Source organism: Silurus aristotelis (assembly GCF_946808225.1).
Source record: "Silurus aristotelis genome assembly, chromosome: 3".
Lineage (NCBI taxonomy): Eukaryota > Metazoa > Chordata > Actinopteri > Siluriformes > Siluridae > Silurus > Silurus aristotelis.
This window is the reverse complement of record NC_139576.1, coordinates 20,136,818-20,159,322: the sequence shown is the minus strand read 5'-3', so window position 1 is coordinate 20,159,322 and position 22,505 is coordinate 20,136,818. Positions and strand designations below refer to the sequence as shown.

Genomic DNA, 22,505 nt, shown 5'->3' with positions numbered 1-22,505 from the left:
TGTGTGTGTGTGTGTGTGTGTGTGTGTGTGTGTGTGTGTGTGTGTGTGTGTGTGTGAGAGAGAGAGAAAGAGAGAGAGAGAGAGAGAGAGAGAGAGAGAGAGAGAGAGAGAGAGCGAGAGAGAGAGAGAGAGAGAGAGAGAGAGAGAGAGAGAGAGAGAGAGAAATAACATTCAGCAAAATAAATCTTGCATAATTACTTGGATGATTAACATTTCTAACTTTTTTAATTTTTCCTACTTTAACCTTTTTCTGACAGGAACAGTTTCCAAATCGAGGAATTTTTTCGGGTATTTTTTAAGATTATTTTAGCTGTAGTCATATCAGCTTTTTCATTGTTGTTGTGTGTGAGTTTCGGTGAGCACAAAATGATAAGGCCAATTTATTTATACTTAGAACAATTATTTCTTTTTTTGTTATGGATTTATGGTACAGAGTTATCATATACTTTTTAAATATAATGTATGGCAATAGTGACAACAGGTGTACAGGTGTACAATAGCTGTTATTTAGATACTAATTGGGTGGTGTCTAATTGGCACAGTGTGGCCACATGGAACACAGGTCTACCCCAATTGCCCTCCCCAACGCTGATCTTAAATATCATCACTGCAATGTCTATTGCTCATAAAATATAATCAGACTTTTTGAATCATATACAGCTCTGGTTAATTGATATATATGTAATTTATAGTAATATAATAGTAATATTGCCAGAGTTCTGTTATTACATGAGAAAAACCTCAAATGTCTTGCAAATACTGAATTCTTTATAAATATTAAGGGTGGTGTCATTGCTTCTTTACCATTACCACATTACCACCCTCTTTACCATCTCTGAAAACTAATACATGCCACTGTTGACTCTGACATCTTCTCTTAGATTCATTGTTCATTCAAAGAAGTCATCATAGAAGCAATTTCCTCTACACCCGGATATGAGGAGTTCACCAAATCCAAAAATGACACTGAATCTACATTTGACATCAAAAACACTGATTCAGCATCAAGCACCAACATCAGTGTCTACAGAAAGCATGTGTTGTTACACACTGATTGCTTTGATGTGAATAGGCATTGATTAAACAAAAAAGACTTTACAATCAAGAAATAATATGTTGATTTTCAGTTGATGTTCAGTTGATTTTTCTGTTGATTTAATATAGAGCTATAATCGATAGTCATAAATTAAATCTCTAAAATACACCAATAAGAACGGTCTACACAAATCCATAATGACATTTATATTTATAATGTGTATAAAATTGGCTGCAAGGTTTTTCAATTTGGAATATATGAATTAGGTCAAGTAAACAATGTTTTCTTCATGGAAAATGTATTATTATTTATTTAACTGTAATATATAGTAAAAATAAAACCTAATTTATAGATTTTTTTTCTTTTCTTCAGCCTTTTTTTTTTATATATAAACTGGTCTATATTTGAAAATATATGATTCCCTTAAGACAGTGATTAGGGACACCATTCTAGACAGAACCAATTCCCTTTCACAGTGTTGCATTGATTATAGTGAGACAGCTTTGTGGTTTTTATGGCTGTAACAGTAAAGAGCATCTACTGTTAGTTTTCTTTTAACAGCACATTGCTTTTGGTGTAGCTGTTTCCATATGTATCATGTTTTGTATCAAGTTTTGTCATAATTTATTCCACAGGTTAAATTCTTAATGGCAAATGTTCTGCAATAATCTTGAGACTGTCATAAAGCCTTTCTTTACCCGTGAGTTTTGTATAACAATATGCTAAGAGTCTAAGCAGCAAAGGTCTAATCAGGGTCATGAGTTAGTTATGCATACAATTCATTCAGAAATTATTCAGAATTTTTTTTTTCACATTTTGTTATGTTGCAGGCTTTTGCCAAAATGCTTATGATTGTTTGTTTGTTTGTTTGTTTGTTTTTATCATTCTACATACCCTATTATGATTTTGATTGGCAAATTCAAATGATTAAACATAGAAATACACACTTGTCTATACAGCAGAAAATCAATGCTAGATGTCAAGCAAAATTTCATGATCCTGCAAAGCTCATAGACAGAATTGTGGTCTGGTACAGATCAGGGAAAGACTGCATAAAACATTTCTACTTTATTGAAGTTTTCAAGAGCACAGCTGCCTCCATTATGCTTAAATTGAAGAGGTTTGGAACAAGCAGGACTGAGACTAGCTGGCTGTCTGGTCAGATTGAGCAATGAGGAGATTGCTAAGAGAGGTGACCAGGAGCATGATGGTTACGTCTGGGAAAAACTATCTGAACTTAATAGCAGAGTGGTCACTGTCCTGCAAAACACACGAACGCTTTATTTATTGATTGATTGATTTATTCAAATTCCACGCAGGCTTTTCATGTGTCCAATGACTTTACCGTACACATAGCGGGTAAATTAATACGTCACAAAATCATTACCCAATCACGATTGAGGACGGAAGCACGTGAGTAAACAGGAAGTACTTTTGCATTTCGCGGGTTATGTGTTAAAGCGTGCACGGAAATGGCGGGTGAGCATGCATTTTTTAATATTATGTGATTCCTGTAAAAAGCAATAAACCATAGAATATAATTCAAGAACACATTGTAAATACCGCAATAGCTAGCAATGCTTTTTAGCGAGTCTGCTGGTTAGCATGGCAAACAGCCGGGCGGGAGCTAGCTAGTTAGCTAGCTACGCAACTGATTAACGATGCTAACTATAATTCTGTAAATAGTGGTGAACGTACATATTGCGGGAATATTATTGATAGGAAATATGTAGAGATATAGACAACTGAACTTCGACGGGATGCACGCTGTGTTTTTTTTTAACACGTGCTGGTTTACTGGTTAACCAGGTGACTGTAGAGTTAGCATTAAAACAGACCTACGTGTGGAGCTAGGTGGAGAGTCTGCTGCTGGTCGACACTTTGAGATGAAGAAGTATAACACAGCTCAAGTAGTGTGATACAGGTAGGGTCTGGGATCCAGCTTTGATAGAGAGACATTAGCAGTCAAGGCAAATTGTTGTTACTGTATGAGCCAACAATGAAATATTCTTTATTCTTCATAAAGAGTTTTTATCATGGTCAGGGCCTGGTCTCAGTCTGTCCCGAGAAGATGTCACCCTCCATCATAAGGCAGCTCACACACACACCCACACTTTAAGTGTAAAAAAAAAAATGCTTCAGAGATTCATCAAGCCTTTGATTGATTGTTGATGTTGAAGTTAGATTTTTCTGTTGATTTAGTGTTAAGTAGTAATCAACAGTCACAAAATACACCAATAGGGACAGTTTACACAAATCCATATTTACATAAAATTAAGTATTATAATGTGTATTCATCGAATGTGTAAATGGATATTTGTTGTTATATATGCTCATTTATATGTTTATGTTTTACATAACTTGTTTGTTCATCTAGCCTGTGATAAATCACTTCTTCCTTTTAAAATTTTCTCCATTGATCATGATCCCTATCTTTTTAGTTTTCTCCTGATTTGTTTTCTGTTTGTCCTTCAGATATGAATGCAATGGAGAAGAAACTGGCAGAATACAAATGTGACACCAATGAAGCGATTTGTTTAAAATTAGGTAAATAACACACCTGTTCTTCATAGGTTCACTTGTGTTTTACACATTTCAGCAGCCAGCACACATCATAGCCAAGTCTAATTAGAATTTTTTCTTTAATCTTGCATTATAATTATCCTTTATGAATTGAAAGGTTAATAAAGATTTTATTATATTTTGTCGGGAAAGAAGTCTTGCCCTTTTTCTGTAGTGTAAAGACACTAGGAAGTGCTGTTTTCTATTGTATTCTTTTGAAAGAAAAACGAGAGCAATGAAATGTGTATATATATAATTGAAAGGATTTTCCCAGCTTGCATATGAGCTCTCAGCCAACTAATGCTGAAGCTCAATTTGCACTGACATGCACTGTAAAAAGAGTTCATATAATAAAGGTCAAATCAGTTTCTATTAAAGTCAGGTGGAATATGAAAACATGTTATTTGTAGTAGTACAATCATGAAGGTCTCATTAAACCACTATGATCTCTGGAGTTTATACAGAAAAGTGTATCCATTTTTATAATAGCTTCTGACGTAAGTATTACTACAAATTTAACAATACTTACCAGACATATTTTTAGGAAGTATTTCCAATTGATTTAATACCTTAGTTTGGTGTGTCTTAGTGGGAAACCCTCCAAACTCTGACATTTGACTTTTCAGGATTGAAATTGATGTCCTGTGATTTATTTACTGAGGATCTTTCTTAAGTCATATGCTGATTTAATATGATTAGAGCATGTAATAAAATTAGTAATAATACGTTTCTTTTTATTAAAATTTCTTTAGTACGTTTCCCAGAGGATGTTGATGAAGAAAGTACAACGTTTCACCCTGAGTACAGCCATCAGCTGTATGGTGATGAGTAAGTACTTACGAGAAGATTAGATTAGATATATTTAGAGATATTGATATTAGTGTTATACAAACTAATTTGAAGAGTTCTCTTTTGTAAACATTAATGTAAACCTAAATATAACAAAACATAGCTGATCAGCCTGGCGAAACAACAATGCTGTAGGCACTGTATTATTTGGGAGCTATCTTCTGTTAGAATGTGGTCTATAATCATCATACTGTCTGTAACGGACAAAACCAGAGTACTTTCTTCTGCTTATTTGTGTTATTTTGAAGTTTGTTATTTTACCCACACAGTTTATCATTGTTAAACGAAGAGCTGTGGTTTGTCATGTATTGTGAATGCTATCTTACAATTTGTTCCTTTCACACCAGTGAAGTAGCATTTGGATACAAAGGCCTTCAGATTCAGCTTTACTACACTGCTGGCAACCTGAGCACACTGTTTAAAGTGAAGTACACGTCCAAAGTCACTGAGAAGTTTGACTGCGTGGAGGTAGGCTGTTAAAATATTTTGTTATTGTCTTGTGCACACTTTCTTTTAATGTATGGTCATAAAAGGATAGTGTGATTGAACAACTCAAAGGTACCTTTTTCCCATCTTAATTATGGCAAAAAGAGGCGAGTAGCGGAGGCGGAGGACAAACAATAACAAACAAAAAAAAAAGTTTTTTTACTATCGCTATTGTACACTACGTATAACTTTTAATTTTTTTACTTTTTTTTTTTCTTTGCTTATCTTAATTTTCGTCACAATCTTCACTTTCTGGCTTTGCTTCGCCATCCAGCAGGGGTGTCTCGAGCTCGTACCTTAATTTTTTGTTTGCGTAACAATGCAAAAAATCGACCGAGTGACTGCTCATACCTCAGAAAACTCGTACGTTAATTCACTCGTAGGTCAAGGTAAAACTGTATGTGTGTGTGTATGTATGTATGTATGTATGTGTATATATATATATATATATATATATATATATATATATATATATATATATATATATATATATATATATATATATATATATATATATTTACTAGCTGAAAGTAACCGTGTTTCGCTTCGGAAGGCAGAACGCTAAGCAATATGGCAATAAGCAGTAAGCACTGAGCAGGACTGGATGATCAGAGATCAGAACGTAACGTCAACAAATAACGTACTACCCCTTTGTAGTACCGATACAGGGCAAACTACTTTGAAAATAATTTTTATCGTGCATCTAACATGTAATAAGGAACAATGTACTAAGTTTTATTAGGATCCGTAATGTTATTTCGAAGAATTTACAATGCGTGAGAAATCGCGTTTTTCGCGAGTTAGCCGCGATCCAGGGCGAATTTTTCAAAACCCTTTCTTAGTGAGCACCTAAGACCCGAGAGGAAGGTATGTTCCAAATTTCATTGCAATCCGTTCAGTGGTTTTTGAGATTTCGTGTTGAGTGAGTGAGTCAGTTAGTGGTATTTGAGCTTTATATATAGATAGATAGAAAGATAGATAAGATATATGTATATATACATACATACATACACACACATACACACACTGGCGATCAAAATTAGAGAACAATTTATAAACAATTAAACAATTCTGAAATAATGTCATCTTCACTGCTCAGCAGTTGAAGGAGTTTTTGTCCTGTCTATACCATGCTACCAGAACACCTTTTCCACAAAATAACTAAGGCTTTTAAAAAAAAAAAATTATTATTTTGCAAAAAAAAAAAATCTGATCAAAATTAGAGAACAACATGGAAAAAGATTACAACAAAATTTTCTAAAGGTTACAACAGTCAGCAATTAGTAGGAAGTGTACAGGCCTCTGCTCTGAATGACTTCAGCACATCTGCAGCCACAGGACAGCACCAGTCTCTCACACTGCTCTGGTGAGATTTTGGTCCACTCTTCTTCCAGTCTCCTTCACAGTTCGGTGACTGTAGTGGGTTTCTTGGCCATAACTTTTTCACCAACGATTTTCCAGAGGTTCTCTATTGGGTTGAGATCAGGACTCTGGGCAGGCCATGTCATTATTTCAATGTTTTCAGTTTCAAGGAACTGCTTTACCCGTTTTGCTGTGTGACATGAAGCATTGTCCTGCATGAACACTGTGGACTGATTGGGTGATGAACGCAGGAAAGGAACCATATGTTGTTGAAGAAGGTTCTGATAAACATTTGCATTCACTCTGCTATGTAGCTGTATAAGAGGCCCAACTCCTGCTGCAGAAAACATGCCCCAATCCATGACACTTCCTCCTCCACTATTCACTGACTTCTTTACACACTTTGGGTTCAGTCTTGCTCCAGTTTGTCGCCGAACATAATGTTTCCCATCGGACCCAAAATAAATTTAACTTGCTTTCGTCACTGAAGTGAACTTTGGACAGGTTCTCCTCTGTCCACACAACATGCTCCTCAGCAACGCTTAGTCTAGCCTTTTGATTCTTTCTGCTAATGAGAGGTTTGGTCACTGCAGAGTGGGCTTTCAGTCCAAATGCTCTTAAATGTCGAGACACTGTATGACGAGACAGATCCTTACCCTGTTCAGTGCTGAACTGGTGAGCAATTTCAGCTGCAGTGTGGAAACGATTGCCCGTTGAGATCCTCCGCAGTATCCTGTCCTCTCTTGTATTTGTCTTCCGTGGACGACCAGATTTCTTAGCGGACTTGAATGAGTTTGTGATGTTGTACAGATTCAATATTTAACCTGCTGCCGGGGGCTTTAAGTCTCTTTAGAACGGCCCACCATCTTGCAGAGTCAGTGAAACCGGAAGTTAGGCTGCCAGTTAAATAGGGGTTGACAGATAATCAAGGAAATTAGCACCAGGTGCCAGATTAACACCAATAACTGGGAGGTATCTGAAAGTGTTCTCTAATTTTGATCAGTGTGTTTTCTGCAAAATAATGTTTTTTTTTTTTTTTTTTTTTTTTTTTTTTTTTTGTTTTGTTTTTTAAATAAATGTGTCTAGTTATTTTGTGGAAAAGGTGTTCTGGTAGCATGGTATAGACAGGACAAAAACTCCCTCAACTGTTGAGCAGTGAAGATGACATTATTTCAGAATTGTTCAGTTGTTTATAAATTGTTCTCTAATTTTGATCGTGTGTGTATATATTTATTATAATTTAGAATGTGGCACCTTTTTTTTTTTTTTGAATGCTCCTTTTGATATTAATAAGGATAAACCTAAATGAGACGAGAGAGCTATATAGGGGAGAAAAGCAAGCCTTTCTAAAAATGCGGGAAAAAACAGCATAAGTTAATGACAACCATTATGAGAGCTGTGAAAAGACAGTGACATCACCAACAGCCTTTCCAGGGCAGGGCTGAAGGTGTCACAATCTACCGCACAAAGAACAGAAATATGAAGGCCATACAACAAGACACAAACCACTTCTCAAGCGAGATCTAGATTGAAAGGCATGATTGAAATTCACAAAGAAAAACAGCAATAAACTTGAAATCAGGAAACATGATTAACCTCTACCACAGTGATGGAAAAGAAAGTGTAGAGAAAGAAAGGATCTGCTCATGATCCAAAACATACAAACTCATTAATCAAGCACAATTGGAGTAAAGGCATGGATTTGGCTTGCATAGCTGTTTCTGAACTGGACTTTTATTGATGATGTAACTGATTATGGTAGCAGACTATATTCAGTATTCCGTCTGGCAACTTAGAGAAATGCATCCAGTCTAATTAACAAAAGATTCATCATGCATGAAGACTGCCAACACAACAAAGGACTTCATCATGGTCTAAAAATATGAAAGGTCAATCACCAGGATTGGATCCAATAGACATAGGATCAACAACAATTGATGATCTCCTATATTGTCATAAATTATGTAGCAAAATATTTTAATATCATTTAAAGGGTTTCTGTGGGGTCTTAAAAAAAATCTAAGTTTTTTAATACATTTAAAATGTAAAAATAAATTTTTTTGACTTAAGTCTTAATTCACTCTTATCATTTTAAATGGGTCTTAATTGTGTGATGTTCATTAAACACTACTTCTAATGCTAATTGAAATACTCCCGCAGCACTTTTAGTGTTTTATAATGTTTTTGTTTGTTTGTTTCTGTGGTGGTGTAGTTCATTCTTTCACTAGTCTAAATATAATTCGCTGGATTACGACTATAAATAAAACCAACATGCAACAGCCAATCAGCTTTCTGTTGTTGATGCGAATCTTTCTTGGATTGTACCACAGGTGTAAAACTGGTTTTATTTTCCCGGAAGTGGAAAGTACAAGTTTATCTATACTTGGCTTAAAAAATGTTAATTTAGGGCTTGGTTAAGGCCAGTTGCTAACAATGAATTTGTCTGTTTGTCATGATATAGGTTTTAAATGTCATTCTTAATAATCTTAAAAAGTCTTACATTTGACTTTAAAACCTGCAGAAACCCTGTATTTAATCATATAGCTCAGCGCTAATTCCAATATAATCGGATATGTAGTGCAGCAGGTGATAGGAGTGTCTGCTATAGGTACATCCTCAAGTTGTGGCACACCATCATTTTTTGTCTGCTCCTGTGCAAGGAATCAACACTTCTTGTTTTTTTTTTTTTTTTTTTTAGATCATTGTAAAAGTTTTTTTTCTTAGATTGCATTTCCGCCAGTGTTATAGTTTTTCCTAGAAAATAGGCATCATTGTAAGTGTATCTAAATGGTTAGATAAGGTCACTTCTCATATAGTCCAGACCATATAGTAGTAATTCTCTCTAGTAAATATGTACACAATTCTTCAACAAGAGTAAATTGCTGCTCACATTGAGGTACTCTATTCCCCTTTTTAGGTACAGAACAAGATGCTCTTTAATTAAAATGAAACCTTTTATGTGAGAATTAGATCCAACACTGGCATTTACCTTTGTTGCGCTTTCAGCTGAAAAGATGATGTATTCCCGAATAGACTAAAAGCTTTGAAGAAGCACGGTTAGTTAATATAGTGACCCAACAATGCACTCTTTATATAGAAGATTGTGCAATTTGTAAATGTTGTATAGAAGAGAGTAGGGACAATCTGACTTGTTTGTCCTTTGCCTTTTATGTGCATTCCCTGATTCTCTTATTCGTCAGAAATGCAGTTGAGCCGTAACAATGGTGAAGTGTTTCTCAGACGCAGGTGCATTGCTTCCTGGCTGATATTAGCTGATGTCTGAAAGAGCAGGAATTAGCGCCGTGTTGCATTAGCCTTTTGTTGCGCATTTTGTCCTTGTCCTTCTTCATTTCCCTGTTTTGAATGTGGAGCAGCGAGAGGCCTGCTACAGAACTAATGCCTATCACGCGTCTAAATGGTGCCAAAGGCCCTGCTTAGCAACTTAATACAAAGTGTTCTCATGTCAATCCGCATGGAAATGGATACAATGCAAACATTGCAGCTGAAGCCACTGTGCATTCTGCTGAGTAAAAAAATCCCAAAGAGGGCAAAGGGGGGTCTTTTGTCTGCCCAGGAGCCACTGAATGGCAGGGGCAAACTTGTTTGATTGAGTTCACTCACCAGGCTTAGGGGAGAGGAGCCTATTATAGATGCCTGTTTTTTTTTTTTTTTGTTAAGGTTGAGATCAATTCATTAAATTTTATTGCCCTGTGAGAAGCAGAGATGCATTATTGTGGGGGGACTTCATCAAATATTCATGGTTTAAGATAAGTAGTAAATGTATTCAATTAAGTGGTCTTTCAGAGAGGATTGGAGAGAGGGGGGGCTGAAGGCCTACTCAGCTGACAGGACTAATTGCCTAATGGTTCTCTTTTTTTTGTCCGACAAAAATATGTATTCTTTTTTTTTTTTTTTTTTTAGTTTCACGTGTGCTATGTCAATCAAGGCTGAAGTATAGCCTAATGACAGAACAATAGAGCTTTATTCTGTTGTGGCTCCAGCAGGGTTACACGTAAAGCCAGAGAGCATTTGGAATAGCGTGTTGTGTATCAGTGTGTATGCAGTCTTGGTGTATGCAATTTAAATAATATATAATAGCCTATTTAACTATGCTTCTTTGTCTTCTTATTACACTTTATTCATTTTACTTCAAAATAAATCACTATTTTGTGTGTAAAATCATATTCGGTATAAAATACACGTTTGAAATATGACTAGAAAAGTACTAATCCTTCCGATATGTCATTCTTGTGTGTTTTCAGCCTGATGATGTGGAAGGGAAGATCGCAGAGATCATTCCTCCAGGCTTTACCTGTAACACAGATGACTTTATGTCTCTTTTGGAAAAGGAGGCCAACTTCAAACCATTTGGCAGCCTCTTGCACACCTATAAACTTCACAATGTGGAAGAAGGAGCAGATCTCACTTATTTGATACACAAGGTACTGACAGATACTGTTGCATAAGATGCTTTGGAGATGATGGCTTGCTCTACTGTGTGTTGTATTTAAAACAGTTTAATCCAGTTGCAGGTTTTTGCTGCCTAATATCCTCTACGAATTCACTAGTACACACTGGATCAGATTTGTCATTAATGTGGTGCTATTGTTAAACCAGATCAATTTTTTTATTTTCCTCTAAACACAGTGCTCTGTAATTGTGAAGTCTCGTAATCCAGTGCACTGCTTTATAAAAGATGAATCTTTGGGATGTACACAACACGCAGAGGACCAAAGTCTTGATGCTGAATCTCTCTATGGTTATAACAATCTCTTCTATGTATTTTGTTACTGTACAGGCTGATTTCTCATGTCCAGGATTCAGAGAATACCATGAGCGCCTTCAGACTTTCCTTATGTGGTTCATCGAGACAGCCAGCTTTATTGATGTAGATGATGATCGCTGGGATTTCTTCCTTCTGTAAGTTGTTAGCTGTTAGCTATTATTAGTTGTTAATAATGATAGCTACAGAAAAGTTAGCAGGATATATTTTTGAGCCTGTATTTTAAAGCATTAACTTATTTTTGATGTTTGAACCCAAAGGAAAACCAGAGGACACACTTAGGATTACAAATTGTGTAAAACAAGATCATTTTGAGAAAATGCTCTTTCTCTTTTCGTCAGGTGCATATGTATACACATGCACACACATTTGAGCGGACACAACTACCACTCATTGTGGTGCTTGCAACCAATTACCAAGCCTGTTTAATTATATTTCCCCCCTTGTATAGAGGTGAACTGTTCATCTCATAAGAGTTTCCTTTTGTGTTGTTTGTCTCTTTTCTTTGCTGTCCTTATTTTCTGGCAGAGCAAGAGGCCGAACTGAATGCTGTTGTCTTTTGAAACAGTGAATGGAATCTCTAGCAGCCGAAAAGGAGACTCCGCTAGTGTTTTCTTTAGTTTGGCACCTATTAAACCTGACAATAGGCAAATGGACTGGAGAGATTTGAAGAGGCTAGATGCCTCCCTCTCTCTGCTCCTCTGTTCTCTAAGTTGCAGTGCACCAATTAAGTGCATAATGCATTCACTCTCTACAGCAGGTGCACAGACTGCAACTGCTCTGCTCTCTGCTCCAGCATGCTCACACTGACAGGAGGCCAGAGTGAGAAAACAAGCAGCGAGCAAAGGGGGGTGCGGTGGGGGGGTTGGATGGTCAAAGTAGAGAAAGAGAGAAGAGTTGAAAGAGTGCTAGAAGAACCGGTGCATGGGAGCGTGCCTATGATTGACCTGCTTGCCTTTGTGTTCTCACTCTCTGTACAGATTTGAGAAATACAATAAGGACGGGGAGACTCTCTACGCTACGGTTGGCTACATGACAGTGTATAATTACTACGTATACCCAGACAAAACCAGACCACGTGTTAGGTAATTACCAGGGAAGCACGTGCCTTCTTTCTCTTTTATTCTTTGAAAAAAGGGAAAAGAAAATTATACATCTCTGGCTCTCTTGTCCCTAAGTGCCCCAAATTACTGGCTTATATATCCTATAAGCCAATCCCCATTTGCTTATTATAAGGATGGCAAAATCAGCAGCACCCATCAGAATGCCTATTTTGGAAATCAGCGTAATATATTGATTGGCACAAGATGGTAACATTTCATTATGTTGGCCAAGTGAATGAACAAAAATAATCTTTTGGTAGAGATTATATCAAGTTGTTATGCTGCAGAAAAGAACGCTGTCTGGACATAAAGTGTGTATATTGAACAAAACATATTGTCATATCTGTATCAGGTCATCATCATGATCATAATGTCCATTGTATCAAGGAAAGCTGAATAGGACTGGGGGATATAGGGAAGGCATCATGTACTAGTTGGCACTATGGAATAAGAGAGCAAGATTTTATATTTTGGCTTGTACATGAAGCTGCTTAAAACTCGTGTTCTTTTAATGATGCACTGGGTCTTTTGTGTGTGCTTTTGAAACTCTTTGTTTTACTTTTCACCTTTTTCTATCAGTCAAATGCTGATCCTGCCACCATTTCAAGGCGAAGGTCATGGAGCCCAGTTGTTAGAGACAGTTCACCGGTTTTACTGCAACTTACCTAAAGTTCAGGACATCACAGGTACAGTGAGAAAAATATTAATTGAATCTGAACATTGTGACTAAGACCATGGACTGAGATTCATGATGCACACTGATGGCTGGATTGTGCCATTGGCTTGGAAGACTTCAATAATGGGTACTCAAATGTGCCAGGGCCTTTTTATGAAAGTGCATATAAACAGTTATGATTGCCAAATGCACATCATGTTTTTCTTGTTTTTTTTTTCTGTGATAATGGAATAAAGTACTTTTTAGATAGTTCTTGAAACTTTCTTTAAGTGTATGTGTGAAAAGAAGAGGAATGAACAGAGCCTCCTTATCAAGGGTAGCTGTTGGATGAATTTAAATACCTCTCTGCCACGGCTGTGTGTGGAGCTCTCTGGTCCAACGTGTGGCAAGGTGGGAGGGATGTATGTAAATTGCAGGCAGTTTGCAGCTGAAATGTGCTGGCCACATGCTGCTGCTCAGGCTCTCTCACACAATGGCATAATTATTGAGCTGTGTGGGGAGAGAGAGATTAGCTTTCATTCAAACTGAATGCGCAGCTCCACTCTACTACGACAGACCTGCAGCTTCCATTCGTACAGCCTTTGTTTGTTCTTTTTTTCTATTTTTGTGCTCTTTTTTTTTTCTTTCCTTTTCCTTTCTTTCCTGTCTACTGTTAATGTTATGCCACATGTTAGAATGTAAAAGTTGTCCCTTACCTGCATCTGTAGCTTCTCTGTCATTTAATCTATAAGGAACACCAACGATACAGAATAGCCATTTTTGCTGTTTTGGCTCAGTGCACCAGCCATATAAAGTGTGTGTGTATGTATGTATGTGTATGTGTGTGTATATATATATATATATATATATATATATATATATATATATATATATATATATATATATATATATATATATATATATATATATATATATATATACAGAGAGACAAATATTGAATTTGAGTATGAGTTTCTAGGTTCTAGTCTATTTGGTTCTAGGGTACATATAGGAATCAGCAATGTTTTTTTTGTGGGTTTTTTGTGGGTTCTTTTTCATTTCATGCCTAAAAGAGAGAGATGTTTAGTGAAAAATCTAAAACTTAACAACAAAATATTTTTATATGCCTACTTGCTGCCAGACTATAGAAGTTCATTCTTTAGTTGTTCTAATTTTGTCTTTTGTGTTCATGTTAAATTTTCTTAGCGGAAGACCCATCTGACAGTTATGTGAAGTTGAGGGACTTTGTGCTGGTGAAGCTGTGCATGAATCTGCCTTCTTTCTCCACTGAAAAACTGGCCCTGGGGTTCAGTGAGGAAATGGCTACTGAAGCTCGTGAGAAACTCAAAATCAACAAGGTGTGAGCTACAGACTTAAAACAGTACATAATACTTGATGTTCAAGCGAAAAACAGCTGATCCATTGCACTGAAATTCAGTCCTTAATCTGCAGTTTATATCATTTTATATATTTTTGTTTAAAAGTGACAAATATGAATTATGATGATTGAATAATATAATTAACTCACCATCTCACTTCTAAGCCACATGAAAGTTTTTTTTTTTTTTCTTTCTTATTTGCAATTCCCAATGGCCTTTCACTGCACCGACGTCCACACACCCCACTGGAAGCTGGCCATTAGTAAATGGGTGGGAGTTCACCTCAGTGTGCCCCTTGTGTGACTTCTTTCTTTCTGCACTTAGGCCACTATTTAACTGCACCGATTACATCCCACTATCTTTTATTTCCTTTTTGGCCATGTTGTTTGTAAGTGATTATCACAGTCTGGTGCCTATGCCATGAAGTCCTTCTAGTAAAGTCTGTCCACTCGGCGGCCATTTTGGCACAGCTCCACGGCAATTATTTTCAGTTATACAAGACCAGTTTGCCATCGACATGAATGGCTAGACACCCATATACCAGAAACAAATTTGATCATTTGACTTTGAACAAGTCATTCAAATGGCTTTTAAAATCTGACACAAATCGGGTAAATAATCAGTATCAATCTCTTGCGCATATAACAAGCAAAAATTGTTTTGTTGGTTTCAGCTACTGCTCATGCACCTTTGTCTATTACTACAGTGGTTCTGTATATGTGCTCATGTGTCAATATAAAATGATTGGTACGCTGTGTTTGTGCCCTGACCACCTCTGAAGTGAATGGACTGCAATCTGCTTGTAATAAGCATATGGCCTTGATTATACATTTGGGCCATTTCCTCAAGATGCAACAGGGTCTGTGTAAATCTTAAAACAGGAGGATGTTATATATTTTTTAAATCTAGTGGAATGAGAGGACTACTTTTCACCCTGGGAGCATCTTGTTTTGTGTGCAGAAGCATGCCAGGCGAGTGTATGAGATTCTACGCCTCAGAAACACAGACATGAGTGATGTGGACAAGGCCAGAGAGTTTCGGCTAGAGGTGAAGAAGAGACTCTTTGGGCCTTACCGGGTATGTGCCTTTGTGAACTTGAACTGCTATAATCTTTTAGAGCATTAAAACAGTCAAATATCTGCTTTGACACATTCTGCTAAAGAAAAAAATGCCTTTCTGCATCAAGATTTTCTGTGATACATCCCCAAACATTTATCTTTTTTATTAACATGAATTTAAGTTCAGGAAAGAAATACATATAGTTTAATAAAATAAATAAATAAATATGGATAATTATAATCATTAAATCGTTTTCCTACAATTAAACTAAACAGTATATAGAATAAACAGGTTACTTGAATGTGAGGGATTCTAAAGTCAAAAGTTATTCAGACAGACTGACTGATCTTTATCCCTCTTTGATTTAAACTATACATACACGTTTGTCATTGACATTTTTTTACTCACTTAGACTCTCTTAACAACATACTGAAATAAAAAAAAAAAAAAGAAATAGAAATAGTAAATAAGTGTCAGGGCAAGTACAAGGAAATGAGCAATGGTTAAAATACATTTTCAGGTTAGCCTGTTTTCTCTTACTATTTTGGTATATATATATATATATATATATATATATATATATATATATATATATATATATATATATATTATACCCAGAATGGTGGGAAAAAACATATATAACCACAATGACCTCACCATAATTCAAACACATACTTGTGAATGTAATAGGAGCATCATGATTTGTAATTTGCATATATTTTTGTGTGAAGAAAACCAGCTTTTGCAAAGCTACAGTCGAAGCTAAAACGTAGCTAATGCAATTTCTACCTTCGGAGGTGCCTGATTATCGTGTCTCAGTGCTGCCACCTCTCATTATTATTATTATTGTTATTTCTGTAACGGACTTAACTTTGAAGCCCTTCTAAACATTCTCCTGTTTGTGAGTACATTTAAAACTAACCCACTTTGGCCATTGCTGCAATTTCTGGCTCAAGTATACAAGACCTCTTTACTGCAATCATTAAAGATTTGTATTTAGTTGAAGGAATGTAAGTAGTGTAGTACACATTGATGTTAAAGACATTTCTATTATATACCATGTTTGCTAACAATATTGCATTTTTATTTTATTTCTCAAACCTGTTTAAAAATAAGGTATATAATTGTTATAAAAAATGAATTTTACAATACTGAGTTGTATGAAGTTGCTGAGACAAATTTAAAACTTACTAAAAAGCTATTCCAATATTTTAGAGAAGTATATTATGACAATTTATTATGATCTCAAAATTATATTGTCAGATTGCCATCCCAATACACATCAAAGTTCAGACCCATTTGCGCACACACACACACTCTCTCTCTCTCTCTCTCTCTCTCGCCTTTATTCATTACAGAGCTTACTCGCTCACCCGCTCTTTCACTCTTTGTAGGCTACAGTTTAAGAATTGCAGCAGTGCTTTTTAAATTCTAATGAGCCTACTCTATTACCTTTCAAACATTTAATTACTATACATGGTCAATATTTTACAAGAACATTTATGCATTTATACCCCAGTTGCAGTTCTAATTTAACAGTCTTTTTTAACAGCTGTGAATAGTCACTAAATATCAATTTTCTTTTATTCAATCACTTAAAATGTATTCTGGGTTTCTATTCTAAAAGGAATGGTGCATTGGGTGCCATGATTCTTGTAAGATAAACATTTTTAGTTCCAGGGTTACGGTTGGAGACAAAAATAGATTTAGCATTTTCATAACAGAAACAAGCACAAAAGTGGACCAGTGATCAATTTCTTTATTAATTCACTTTAGAAGTGTTCTGCCCAATTCCAATTTTCATTGCATGTAAATCTGGTTGGTAGCTACTGCAACATAATGATGTATGGAAACCCGATCACCTACTTAAGCTGTTAATAAAGAATAAAAAAATGGAACATGTTTATGAATTTCCAGGGAGGAGACTGTAACCACAGTCTTTACTCTCCTGCTTAACATCACCATAAAATCACCAAGTGTTTGTGATGGATTGTTTGAGTTTTACTAACACAACAATACATGATTATGGCTATATGATTGCTTTTTTTTAAGACTGGCTGTCATACAATGCTTTTGAATTTCAATACATAAAAAAAAATACAAATATTCATCAGCTTGTCTTGTGCACCAAAGCTAGTTATTTGTCCACCCCTGATGTGAATTCATTTTGAACTGTTGCTGAGAATTGTCTAAATCCCTAAAATCTTATGTTACTCCCATATATCTAAAAGCATTATTGGCTGTTTGGAAGAAAGCTTTGTTTTGTATTGCAAAGAATATTTATTTAAATGGTCAGAGTTTGCTGTACTCGCGAATTAGATTTTTAAACAAGATTCTACGAAGACCTACAGAAACTGCATCATCTAAACACGAAACCATATTATTAGTGCAAACATGATTATGCGCGTTACCCAGTCATACCAGGGATATTTATTCTAGATCTGATCTTTTCAGTTAGCGGTTGTGTAACTACTGTGAACAGCAGTGGAGAATTGTTGTCAGCTCTGTCTGCTGACACTGTGCTCCGAGTAAAACATTTACCAGAAATATAGGATCAGTGGGGACTGCTGGATCACGACTCTCTAACCTCTCACCATGATGTTAAGCAGGATAGAGACTCCTGACATAAAAAAACAGGGACATAGAAGAGAGTGAAAAAACCATGAGATTGAAAAGGAAATTGGAATTCCTTAGTAGGAGAGAATGGAGGGATCTGGAGACCAGATGCTCTCTCTCATGGTCCCCTGTTCTACTTCTCTCTCTCTCTCTCTCTCTCTCTCTCTCTCTCTCTCTCTCTCTCTCTCTCTCTCTCTCTCTCTCTCTCTCTCTCTTTTCCTCTTCCTTCCTCTCTCTCTCTCTCACACTCACTCACTCACTCACACACACACACTCACACACACACACACACACACACACACACACACTTTCTCTTCCCTCAGGGGAAAAAGGGAGTGTTAGAGTGTATGTTTTTGCACACAGGTGGGAATGATGTGTATAGTTATGCATGTGCTACAATGCATGGTACTGTGTGCCTGTGCATGTAAGACCTGGGGCAAATGTGTGCATACTAAAGAGAAATTGCATGCTTTCATACATTCTTTTATTTTGTGTGCTTTGATCATTTAAACAATTATTTTTCCTTTTGTTTTGTTCATTTAAGAAGTTTTGTTAATGGTGTTTACTGACTGTTAAGCTAATCATTTTTTTACTTGACCATGTACTTGCATTATTAGGACCATTTGTTAAAGATAAGTTTTAAAAAAAAGGTTAGTTTTTTTTTTTATTTTTTTTTTTATTTATTAAGCTATAATTTAAGGTCAATTTCTTATAGGACAGTCAAAACCTATAAATAAAAAAGCTTGGATCAATTCATGTGTTACAATCATTGACACCCTGCATTTTTTGCAATATCTTATTACCAGCATTACATAAATGATTCATTTATGTAATTCTGGCAGAAAGATCTACAATGCTTCATGAGATTACACCTCAGTAGAGAATCCAATCAGATCTCCATGGTCTTGGAATGAGTCATTCAGTTAACCCCACAAGTCTTTAGGGAACTGGGATGGTCATGTAGAAATCTTGATTTTGTTGTCAGTGAATCCATTGTGTATGGATTTTAGATCATTGTTTCTGTTGGAATTCTAGCCACAACCCATTTGTTGTATAGTATTTTGACAGACACAGCCTGAATTGTATTTATAATTTTCTGGTACTTTAAGAAGTAGAATAACATTGTTTCCAGGGCTGATAATACTATACACTCTTCCTGGTTGAGTCCCATTATAGTTGTTTTAAACCTTTTTACCCTTAGAGTGGATAATCATTATTTTCAAGTGTCTATGTTTCTGTTTTAATGAATGAATATGGGAATTTGACTTGTATATTTTTTCATATTATTTATATATATATATATATACAGTGGGTACGGAAAGTATTCAGACCCCCTTAAATTTTTCACTTTTTGTTATATTGCAGCCATTTGCTAAAATAATTTAAGTTCATTTCTTTTCCTCATGAATGTACACACAGCTCCCCATACTGACAGAAAAACACAGAATTGTTGACCTTTTTGCAGATTTATTAAAAAAGAAAAACTGAAATATCACATGGTCCTAAGTATTCAGACCCTTTGCTGTGACACTCATATATTTAACTCAGGTGCTCTCCATTTCTTCTGATCATCCTTGAGATGGTTCTACACCTTCATTTGAGTCCAGAAATGTTTGATTATACTGATTGGACTTGATTAGGAAAGCCACACACCTGTTTATATAAGACCTTACAGATCACAATGCATGTCAGAGCAAATGAGAATCATTAAGGTCAAAGGAACTGCCTGAAGAGCTCAGAGACAGAATTGTGGCAAGGCACAGATCTGGCCAAGGTTCCAAAAAAATTTCTGCAGCACTAAAGGTTCCTAAGAGCACAGTGGCCTCCGTAATCCTTAAATGGAAGACGTTTGGGACGACCAGGACCCTTCCTAGAGCTGGCCGTCCGGCCAAACTGAGCTATCGGGGGAGAAGAGCCTTGGTGAGAGAGGTAAAGAAGAACCCAAAGATCACTGTGGCTGAGCTCCAGAGATGCAGTCGGGAGATGGGAGAAAGTTTTAGAAAGTCAACCATCACTGCAGCCCTTCACCAGTGGGGCTTTATAGCAGAGTGGCCCGACGGAAGCCTCTCCTCAGTGCAGGACACATGAAAACCCGCATGGAGTTCTCCAAGATGGTGAGAAATAAGATTCTCTGGTCTGATGAGACCAAGATAGAACTTTTTGGCCTTTATTCTAAGCGGTATGTGTGGAGAAAACCAGGCACTGCTCATCACTTGTCCAATACAGTCTCAACAGTGAAGCATGGTGGTGGCAGCATCATGCTGTGTGGGTGTTTTTTAGCTTCAGGGACAGGACGACTGGTTGCAATCAAGGGAAAGATGAATGCGGCCAAGGACAGGGATATCCTGGACGAAAACCTTCTCCAGAGTGCTTTGGACCTCAGACTGGGCTGAAGGTTTACCTTCCAACAAGACAATGACCCTAAGCACACAGCTAAAATAACGAAGGAGTGGCTTCACAACAACTCCGTGACTGTTCTTAAATGGCCCAGCCAGAGCCCTGACTTAAACCCAATTGAGCATCTCTGGAGAGACCTAAAAATAGCTGTCCACCAACGTTTACCGTCCAACCTGACAGAACTGGAGAGGATCTGCAAGGAGGAATGGCAGAGGATCCCCAAATCCAGGTGTGAAAGACTTGTTGCATCTTTCCCAAAAAGACTCCTGGCTGTATTAGATCAAAAGGGGGCTTCTACTAAATACTGAGCAAAGGGTCTGAATACTTAGGACCATGTGATATTTCAGTTTTTCTTTTTTAATAAATCTGCAACAGTGTCAACAATTCTGTGTTTTTCTGTCAGTATGGGGTGCTGTGTGTACATTCATGAGGAAAAGAAATGAACTTAAATGATTTTAGCAAATGGCTGCAAAATAAAAAAGAGTGAAAAATTTAAGGGGGTCTGAATACTTTCCGTACCCACTGTGTATATATATATATATATATATATATATATATATATATATATATATATATATATATATATATATATATATACCTCAGTGAAACACAGAAGTCATGGATGACATAATTTTTCATTCTGTTTGCTTACTTAACATGAACGGTTAAATATACTTAATAGGCAAAAATGCTTTAAGATAAGAGTGTAACAACTTACACTTCCTTCTAATTTGTTCTCTGCTTAGAAGAACCAGCGTGAGCTGACAAAGATGCGCAAATGTTTGCGTCCAGAAGAACTGGCATCCCATATCAGTCAGCTGGACACAAAGGTACAGCATGAAGAACTGGAGAAGAGCTATCAGGATGTTCTGGGAGACTATCGCAGAGTGTTGGAAAGACTGGCCCAGGCATGAATACACCCAGTGCGAGTTTGAGGGGTAGATCACTAGTACGGGCTAGCGGAGCCTCTAGCTTTAACATGGATACACACATTTGACAGCAAGCAAACTTTTACCATTTTGTTTTATACACCGTACCTTTGTAAATGGTGTAAAGCACCGCTAAAATCGGGATCTCATTTCAGTCACATTTGCTCGCTTGTTACGGATGTTCCAATTTTTTTTTTTTTTTTTTTTTAAATAGAGTTTTCTTTTTCTCCTTGCATTTCAGTGTCAGACGCAGAAATAGGTTTTGAAGCACTTCCTATTAATGAAATAAATGTTTTGTATATTGATTTAACTGTGTACTGATTTTGTTCTGAATGTTCTACAAAAATATCACACCACATTTTCTCATGCTTATTCAGTGTTGAATTGTGTTGAATATTCATATAAATTTTATCCCACTCCTTCATAGTCATTACCTTTTAGATGAAGAGCAATGGAATCACTAATGTACATAGATATACTGTTACCTTATTAAAGTAGCAGCAGCGCAACAAGAACTATGTCGATGATACCAATGTATGAAGAAGAAAAAAAAAACTCCTGTGTTCCATGAAGACATTGTTTAGCCACAGTTTCACTGATGGAGCATTAAGGACTGATGTGGGTGAAAATGTCAGTCAGGGCTCCTGTTGTATAAAATGACTGAATGTTCAGCACTCTGCTTTCTCTCGCTTTAATAAGCGTGATTAAAAGCTAAATTGTTAACTACCCACATTTCTAAGTAAATGTTCAAATGTATAAAAGTGATAAAACAGGGGATCGTGTTTACTCGTTTCTGAACAACATTACTTGCATTTTGAACCAAGTTTGCAATAGACTTCCTAAAATGAATCGTGTAAATCATGACTTTTGGTTTTCAAATAAGATCATGATTTTTACTCTTGATTCTTTTAACTGATTTTATATAGCAATATGCATATTAAATAGTTAACATTACTGTAGCAGGTAGCTAAATTGTCTAGTGGAAAATTTGTGAGCTTCACTGTAATTTCTCATTTACCATCTCATTTAAATCATTTAGAGTGCTAAAATGCCTCATGCAGTGTGTTTAACAGATATCCAGTATAAGTATAATTTGTATTAGGGATGCTCGGGATGATGAGGACTTGTCCCTACCACTTTAGATATGCTGGGATTTTTACCCACCAATTTTTTATCGTGTAGTGAATACCATGTTAACAACATAATAATCGTCAAAAACTGAGCCAAATACTTTTGGAAAATGTCAATTTCTAAAAATATCAAAGCTGAGTCCTTGTGTAAAATGCAGC

At 36.3% G+C, this 22,505-nt stretch overlaps 1 protein-coding gene across 2 annotated transcripts; it reads left to right on the top strand.

The window, feature by feature from the left end:
* Positions 1–2,440: 2,440 nt before the first annotated feature.
* hat1 (histone acetyltransferase 1) lies at positions 2,441–21,521 on the top strand. Of its 2 annotated transcripts, none has more exons than XM_083536747.1 (11): positions 2,441–2,515; positions 3,512–3,583; positions 4,351–4,426; positions 4,795–4,915; positions 10,558–10,737; positions 11,094–11,215; positions 12,059–12,163; positions 12,761–12,867; positions 14,043–14,194; positions 15,176–15,292; positions 21,034–21,521. In XM_083536747.1, the coding sequence occupies exons 1-11, from the start codon at positions 2,509–2,511 to the stop codon at positions 21,199–21,201; spliced, it is 1,227 nt and encodes a 408-aa protein (XP_083392873.1). In that variant the 5' UTR covers positions 2,441–2,508; the 3' UTR covers positions 21,202–21,521. The 2 variants fall into 2 exon arrangements, with proteins under 2 accessions (XP_083392873.1, XP_083392874.1); XM_083536748.1 differs by lacking the exon at positions 2,441–2,515 and adding an exon at positions 2,840–2,960.
* The last annotated feature ends 984 nt before the right edge of the window (positions 21,522–22,505 follow it).

Coding starts and splice junctions, on each gene's coding strand:
- hat1 (XM_083536747.1), top strand. Junction 3,584..4,350: donor AGCGATTTGTTTAAAATTAG/GTAAATAACACA, acceptor AAATTTCTTTAG/TACGTTTCCCAGAGGATGTT. Junction 10,738..11,093: donor TCACTTATTTGATACACAAG/GTACTGACAGAT, acceptor GTTACTGTACAG/GCTGATTTCTCATGTCCAGG.